At 44.1% G+C, this 8680-nt stretch overlaps 1 protein-coding gene across 1 annotated transcript in view; it reads right to left on the reverse strand.

The window, feature by feature from the left end:
- Nucleotides 1-7669, reverse strand: part of oxr1a (oxidation resistance 1a) — a 71938-nt gene extending 64269 nt beyond the window's left edge. The window contains exons 1-2 of the mRNA XM_068760518.1: nucleotides 7329-7669; nucleotides 2067-2263 (exon numbers count right to left, since the gene is read on the reverse strand). Coding sequence (XP_068616619.1) covers nucleotides 2067-2263; nucleotides 7329-7669 — 538 coding nt within the window. The remainder of the gene's footprint in view (nucleotides 1-2066; nucleotides 2264-7328) is intronic.
- Between the last annotated feature and the right edge of the window lie 1011 nt (nucleotides 7670-8680).

Genomic DNA, 8680 nt, shown 5'->3' on the forward strand with positions numbered 1-8680 from the left:
CTCAGCGGAGGTCAGAACTGCAGGCGGCGCCATCCTCCTTGGTCCAGGTATTAACATGTCTGGTGAATATGCTGTGTGCCGCTGATGACAATGAGCCAATAGACAGCACAGCAAGCTGCCTGCAACGTTCCTGCCTCATGAGAATAAATTAGCACACCCTGGTCACGATGCTCAAGAGCTAGAATATTCATTAAGCAATGCTTTGGAGGCGTGTCCAATCTGTTGCAGTTTACAGCTGCTAAAGCACAATAAGCGAGCTTTTAACCCACACACATTGATTATCAACGACTAATGGTTGGCCACAGATCAATTCATCTCCCGGCCAGAGTCGATGCATGTCGACGTATCCAAAGCGTGACACCGACACACAAGGTCAGTGTCGCACCTTCACCTACTCTCTTCTTCCTCACCGATGCGAGCGCAGACCTGTGAACCCACTGAACAGGATCCTGCCCCCGCTGCCGAGCTTCAAGCCGCTGCACCGATTTACACGGCTAATCAGAGAAACTTCAAGGGATCAAATGCAAAATAAGATGATGGATCAGCTTGAAGTCACCTCAGATGCTTTTGTTAAATTTATAATATTATAATATTGTTTCACACTGGTTGGGTCGTGTCAAGTGGGATGAAGCTATGAGCAGTTTGTCCTTCATTTCGGCTCCGGCTCATCACTTTTGACTGTCACATTTCTGTCTGACATTTCTCATGAGGGATAACAGCATGTTTTTAACCTCTCTTTTTCACTCTTTCCTTCTTTGACGTGCATTTTTTGAGCTTTCTAACATTCTGTGTTTCTAAATGTTTGAAAATTTCCATGGTATCTTTAGACTTTGTAAGACAATTAAGTCTAAAGTTTCGACAGTTTTGACAGATCCTGTTAAAATCCATCCTGATAACGCTGCCTCTGGAAGTTTTGGTGGGTTTTCTCCATTCGATTGATTTGGGTTCTACTCGCTAATAGTGGCTGAACAGCAGGGGGAAGGTTTTGGTATTGTCGCTAACCAATCGGTGTTAATTGGTTAGCTTCACTATTAGCGCCTCTGTTTTCCAGTTGGCTTCATGAATAAATGAACATTATTCAGAAAATGTCTCAATTTGTCTTGCTGTGCTTTGTATTTCTGCACTGCGGCACTGAAGCATTCTGCCAACTATTTACCATAATATTCCGTGAATTGGATTCTCAATCAAACGTTTTGCATTCTCTTTATTCTATTTTCAGCTCTTTTATGTCCATGACAAAGTGAGTCTACATTAATGTACCAGCTCAGCCTCTTTTTTTTATTATTATAAATTCTTATTTTCATTGTAGTCTGTTAATCACATCCTGTAGGATAGAAGAGCTTTATGCATTAGAAAATATATGGGGGTAGATCAAGAACATACAGTGGGTTGGGAAACAACTAGAGAAATAACAGCACGGCAGCAGAAGCCAAAGACATCACTACAAATACAAAAGTAATCGGTCAAAGCTCGAGATGCTGATTACTTTTAGTTCGGCAGGATTCCAGTTCCCGCTTTGCCCTCAACGCTCGTTTCTAACAGCAGAATCAGAGCTATGAACCGAACAGAGATGCTTATTCACACTTTGGAATTAGTTCAGCTCAAACTCATTTCATCATCAAAAAAATATATAATCACAGGAATAAATCTAATCAGTCACGTAATTATAATTTCAAAGGAGGATGAATTAGAAGAGAAAACAGAGTCGTGGATGTGACACATTGACGTTTAGCCAAGCAGGAAGTTGGTGTCAAGAGCGTGTGCTCCTCAAATATCACCACCTTTACACACACGGAATATTAACAAGCCGGCTCCAGAGCCTTGAAACCAACCGAGCATCAAAACCTCATTAAATCTTCTGCTAAATACAGCGGGACTGCAGAGAAGGTTAATATCACAAGGATAAAAGGCTTAATTAGAGGTTTTTTTTCTTTAATTTTATTAAATTAATTGTGTTCATTGTGAAGACAAAGCTGAAGAATAACTTTTTAAAAGAAGCAAGCATCTCCATCATCAGAAACGATACTAACAAAAACAGCAGAGCCCCTGGCCTGTGAATCACTCACCTATGGTGTAGCCCCTCTTCAGCTCGCCACACCTGGGGCTGCGGGGCTGGGAGTTGGTACTGTTGTTCTCCTGCACAGCGAGGACAGCGGTTGTCTTGGCAACGGGTGGCGCAGCCTTGTTGAGGGGCGAGGCCGGCACCAGAGTCGGGGAGAAACCTTGACTGGCGATATCCACCGACTGAGACTTCTTCTTCAGTCTGCAAAGAACAATCGACAAAAAAACATTGGCTGTAAAAACAAGATGTAAAAATGTCCATGTCACAATGTCCAAAATATTGTTGCCCTGGGTTGTGTGATCTCTGTTCAAGGGCGGCCCAGTCGCAGCATATTTACCGCTGCAGTTGTTAATGTCACAGGAATCGAAAAATGGAAGAGATTCTGTTTGCAGCCGTAAGGATATTGGAAGAGAGAATCAATAGGCTAATCACATCCTTGTTAAGGGCGGATTTATTTACATGACTCTGCTCATCCAACATGAGATTCCTCGACCTCAAAAAGGAATAAAGCAATATCTGGTATCCCCCCGTTGGAGGACAGCAGGAGTTGAGAACATCACAGCTATGAGAAAAGCTGTAGATGTGGAGGATTTAACCAAAATATTTCCTCCTGTGAGGTGATCAAGACTCCTCAATTGAGGGATTATTGATTAGTCCCAATCAAATTAGACTATCTTTGATATTATTGCTCCTCAACTTTTGATTTTTTTCCCCCTTTCTAGAAATAAAAAAAAAGTCTCTGTCTGGCTCATACTGGAGGGGCCATTGTTCTTTATGGTCAAAATCTGGAATCCACATTACCCACGTTTCAACACCACCAGCAATTCCCAGTAAAGAGTATTTGTACCACATTTTATTGAACAGAAATGCAGCAAACCAATAAAGAACACATAACTAAAAAATGTACCCACATATTTGAAGGCAACATTTAAAATATTCCTTTATCAATATTCCGCATCAAGCGAAGTCAACTCTCACCCAGGCAACGCGAGAATTTCAGGAGCTCTTCTATTTCTTATTATTGTGATTCTAATAGAAAAGGAACATTTTACCACACTAAATTCAATTGCATGTAAATATTTGAATAGCAAATGTTTACATGTTGTTTTTAACGAGTAATCAAATAATATCAAATTCAAAATGAAGACATTCAATGCATCAGCGGTGACGAACCTATGATGAGCACGAAGATGAGGCGTGCACGCGAGCGGTAATGCATGTATGCTCAGGTCACTGAGCTGAAGCAGAGAGGTTAACAGTCGTCTGGCAAACCAGTTTATCAAAGCAGAGGCAAACGTGTCTCTAAATCCTGGGTTCACGGTTTATAAATGAGTCCTATCGGCTAATGTGAACAGGTAATCTCAAAAACCCTTAGCAACAGGTCTATCTGCTTACACAGTGTATGGTCTCAGACTCACACAGGTAAAAAAAAAAAAAAAAAAAAAAAAAGACAAAAAGAGCCATCCAAACACAGAAAACAAGAGTAAATACAAGATCAAACTTGAAAAACTTAAACAAGAGGGAAACAGCCGCAGAAAAACAATCTGCGTATACGTAGTCTGAAAGCCCTGAACCAGTAATACGAGATTCCCAGCACTCCGCTGCCTCACACGCACACTTCCAGCAAAACTGCTGAAGCAAACAGAATCTTTCTGCCCTTTTCACGTGCCCATCCCCTGCTGGACCCAGGCAGCCCACATGGCAGTGCGTCACCGGGGAATGAAAACGCACGGTCTCAATGGAAACGGTGTCACCGATGAGTTCGTTCTAAATTGAACACAGTCGTTCCGGCGGTGGCGGCACATGAAGCAGGCCGAACAGAACAAACACTATTTAGATAGAGAGGCACCCCGAATGAGCTGGCGTCTCATCCGGGGTGCATCCCGGCCTCTCGTCAGCAGCAAGCTGGGATAGGCTTCAGCAGACCCGTGACCTGCAAGGCAGGTAAAGCGGCTGAAGATGCGCTGACTGAGATCGTCTCATGTGTGAGACGATGGATGGATGGAAAAAGGACTTCTACTGGTTTGTGTTTCATCTTTTTCACAAGCTGGACGTTTCCTCAAAGCTACACAAAGACAGAAGATGCTAGCTGCTGTATTGTTTGTTGACTATATGCAGGACGCTGCCTGTTTGTTTGGCTGACACACAATGATGCTGGAGAACGAGGGAGGGAGACGAGGGGGACCTGCTGCTGCTGTTAATGGCTGTGGAGGGCGAGAGAGACAGACAGAGGGACGGCTGTGTGAAGTCTATCTCCGCTCCCTTAGGAGTTGCTACTAATTACTGTCTCATCAGTGAAACTGAAGCCCCCTCTCCTAGCTGTGTTCCCCTGAGCTGCAAGGATCAACACTCTGTGTGTGTGTGTGTGTGTGTGTGTGCGCGCACGCGCATCAGATGAGAAGGACGTGACTGAATTTGTGTGTTCATGTGTGTTCGTTCCCAGTTCATTCATATTCTCTATTGCGTTAAACCAGAGTTACTAATTCAAATCATTTGTTTATTGATCACTGATCGATAGAGGGCAGATCAATGCGGCCCGGTCATCAATCAGCCCCTCACATCCGACACTTAATTCTTAAAGCAAACAGACAAGTGAGCAAGAAGTTACAATTCAAAACTCTCAGAACTCGTTAGTTAAAACAAACAAACAGCATTTCTTTGGGCAATACGATTCCACAAAACTATAGTTAGTTAATTAGTTAGTTGTAATACAGGGACAGTGTACAATTAACATTAACCACTAGGGAGCGCTGCATTGTGGCAGGTTATAGCAGGAATGCTACTTTCCTGTAGTCCCGGACTTGGGATGGGAGGAAGCCGGAGAATCCGGAACTTATTTTCAACCTGTTTTTCAATTTGTTTACTGGACAATTTTGGCAGCGCATCACACAAAAAAGCTTTCCATGATTCTTTCCCGTAGGAATTTTCTTTTTTTTTTGGGGGGGGGGGGGCAGGTTGGTAAAGGTCTCCTCACCGGCAGCCAAACACCTCGAGCTCTCCACGGTTCAGTTTGTGCCCGATAATGCTCGCTTGTCCCTGCAGCAGGAAACGGTGTCCTGTAGGGTCAGCAGTTTCTTCTGCATGCAGAACATTCACTGCCAACATTTCCCACAGGTAACAGGTAACAAGGATCCACTCACAAGCTCTCCTCCAATCACCTGAGTGGACGGCGGTCGCATGCACGCCAAAGCCGTGCAGGATGCTCTGCAGCATTAGAAAACATCACTGGGCTTAAATCGCCTTGACCCGGGTGAAACAGCCCGGGGGGGTTGGGGCCCACAACAGCTCCAGTTTTCAGCAGCCTCGTTTCCTTTAGTGGAGCAGCAAATAAATGTTACATCCCTGATCCACCTTAACAACATGACATCCACAGCAGGTGTCCATTAACCTTTTAAAGGTACTGCAATGATTTCTTGTTTTTATACGACTCCCTGCTGCCCTGCTCTGCGTTAAGCATCTCACCACCACAGCACAAACACAATCCTCTGAAGTATGAAACCCAGAAGAAGTTACCAACATTAAGAAGCTTTTCTATCTGCAGTCTGGATGAATGTTGGGGTGTGTGCCCCCCCGGGTGAATAAGCTTCATCCCAAGCACGGTGCTCCATTTCCCCTGCATGCAAAGGAATGAGAGGCACACGTCAACAAAGTCGTGACAGATGCCGATCTCTGAGCGAGCGCTTTCACAAAGATGAACAGAGGGAGGGGAAATGCAGACAAACAGACGCATCGGCGTTTTGTTCTCTACACCGCGGTTGTGATCACTCCTAGGCCGGGAGGAAGCGATCTATTTACCGCCCTGCCAAACTGGCATCACTCAGATGATCCGACTCCACGTGGTTTGGCAGAGGATGCATATAAACAAGAGGAAATTTGGGTCTAAGTCGAAACACTCTTATCGCTTCTCTACTAAGAAGGATTAGACCTAGAAAAAGGGGGCGGTGCAAGCTTCGCCTTCCATTCCTCCTCTCTGCCTTGTCTTTGCACATTGCTTCAGGAGATGTGTTTGCATGTAGCAGCAGGATGCTATATAAAGCCCCTAATGGGAGCCCCATTTACTACAATTTACTAGCAACACAATGACCCTACTGACAGGAATGATGCCTTTGGGTTCCAAATGCAGTTTATGTCACTTTAAAAGGTAAGGAAAAGAACCTTGCATGCATTTAATGTAAAGGAGTCCAATTTATTGATCACATAAGGGGTCAGAACCCAGGGTATGGAAGTCTGTGCAGAGGCATTAAAGGTGGGAAAGGTGAGATATTAACACTATTTATACAGAAATGTTGTGCACACCACAAATAACTAGAAATGTGTTAAATAGCTTTATTTATAATGTTGGTGTTTTACTGTCTTTTAGCACGCAGTTTTGGTTTTATGGCTGCAGCGTTGTCTGGTCTGGGCTGAGCTGCACCAACTGCATCGTTCCAACCGGCAGACAAAGATATAGATGAACATTTAGCTGCCTAAGAGCTGAATAGCTCCCCGAGAGGCCAAAGTAGAGTCCAGACAAGAATGAACAAAGGAATTACACTTGATGGATGGCAAACAAGTTTACGGCTTGTTCTGCTGCCCTACAGTTGCCATCAAATCTACTGCAGATTCCTCAGGGCACTTTTAGGGCTTTACCACAATGGTTAAGTATTCAGACAAATCTATCCTTGAAAATCAGTGTGAATGTAGGAACAATTTTACATCTAAAATGTGACAAATGAAAAGAACACATGCTGAAATCAGGTCATATTTTCTTGGTTTAGTTGTTGGTTGGTAAGGGTTCCAAAAAACAAAAAAAAAACAGAACTACTGTATTTCTGTCCAAATAATTTCCTGCAAGCAGGTGGCGTGGACCCATTCAAGGCAGCATGGCATTTTGCCATATTCGTCCTTAACCCTAACCCTCTTTTCTGTCTCAAACAGCTCTGTCAGAAACGCCTCTAAAAATGAAAGAGAAACTAAGTTCATAGCGGGCAGGGGCGCAGATGCACGCTACCATGGTAACCGGTGAGGTGACTTTTCTCACACACACTAAAACATTTTTGCCAATTTTCACTTGGAACACTTCACTTCACTTTTATTGTTTTGTCCCTCAGAGGGCAATTCGGTTTACAGCAGTTCCACACACTTTCTACAACATTTAAGGGACATGTAAGACAAGAGGGACATGCGAGACAAGATTTCTAAAATCTTAAGAGCAGCATCGTTGTAAAGGTGCATAGTATTCATGATAAAAACAGTGCAAACATGCAAACAGGTAAGGCAGGGTCACCTCCGTTCTGTGTCATTCAGGGCCCTGATGGAGAGTGGGACAAAAGAGAACTTGTATCTGTTTTTAGTGACCCCGGGGAGTGCCAGTCGAACACCCGATGGAAGCAGCTTATATTCCGGATTTAGGGGATGATCTTTGTCCCTACGAATCGACTTCGCTTTCTTCAGCAGGTGAAGCTGAAAAACTTCATCCAGACTGCTGAAGTTCACCCTGGCTACCTTCGATTTCCACCAAAAATTAACTTTAGCCACTCCGTTCTTCTTCTTCTTCGACTCATGCACACGAGCCACAGGTAGAGCCTGGACGTGCGGAGCGCAGACACAGGGAGAGTGCACACACATCTTGTGAATGCCCCCCCCCCCCCCCGGTTGTGATGTCACAAACGAAAACAGTGCAGCCAGACATGTTTCAAAACTTGATTACAGAACTACGCAGACTACGCAGGATTGACTGGATGGTTTAATTTGGAGGTTTTTGACCCAAAACCACCAAATATTAGCATAGAAACATGGGAAAGGTGATTTTTCTTTCATAATATGTCCCTTTTAAGACTAAACGCGTCGTCTGAAGGTGGATTAAATGATCCTGTCGTTTAGCAGAACCCAAACAATGCAATCAAATCGTGAACCTTTGCTCCTTGCTCCATTATTAGTGATGCAAGACATTAAAAAACCTTCCCACAAGGGAGAGGAGCGATGTGCTGCTTCCTCTGAGTGCATTCCCCCTCAGCTGCATATCGAATATGATGTGATTTTTCATTCCAGACGCATCTCCTGTTCAGAAAATGCTTGTTTATTTTTTCAAATCCTTTTATTCTCGCTACATTTCCTTTTATGTCTCCCGTTTTGGTCTCACGCCAGCGGAGGCAGACAGAGGCCAGCTCTGGCAGATAAGACTGATATCTGTGTGTGTGTGTGTGCGTGTGTGTGTGTGTGTTATGCTGCAGTAAAACAAGATCAGCTATTAAGACAAGCCTCAGGGTACAAGCAGGAAAACTCTGGACGACCTTCTGGCTGATTGTGGGAGGGCACTGTTCACTTTTTTTTTTCCAGCGTCCTATGCCACACCTTAGGTCTGGAAGAAATTATTTAAAATCCATACACCGTATTTTCACGACCATTTGGCGCACCTGGATTTAAGGCGCAACTTCGCGCAACATCAATGAACGCGTCTTTTTTCATACAAAAGGCGCACCGGGTTTTAAGGCGCATTAAGCGAAACAAACCTGACACCATGTAATTTACTGGACACCAGACACTCTGTTTAGCGGCAAGCCATGTTCTTTATTTCTGCTCTACGGCAACTCAGCAGGGACAATCGACTGCAGCTAGAAAGGCGAAGCACTAAATGAA

The sequence above is a fragment of the Brachionichthys hirsutus genome, chromosome 3 (genome assembly GCF_040956055.1).
Source record: "Brachionichthys hirsutus isolate HB-005 chromosome 3, CSIRO-AGI_Bhir_v1, whole genome shotgun sequence".
In the NCBI taxonomy this organism is placed as follows: Eukaryota; Metazoa; Chordata; class Actinopteri; order Lophiiformes; family Brachionichthyidae; genus Brachionichthys; species Brachionichthys hirsutus.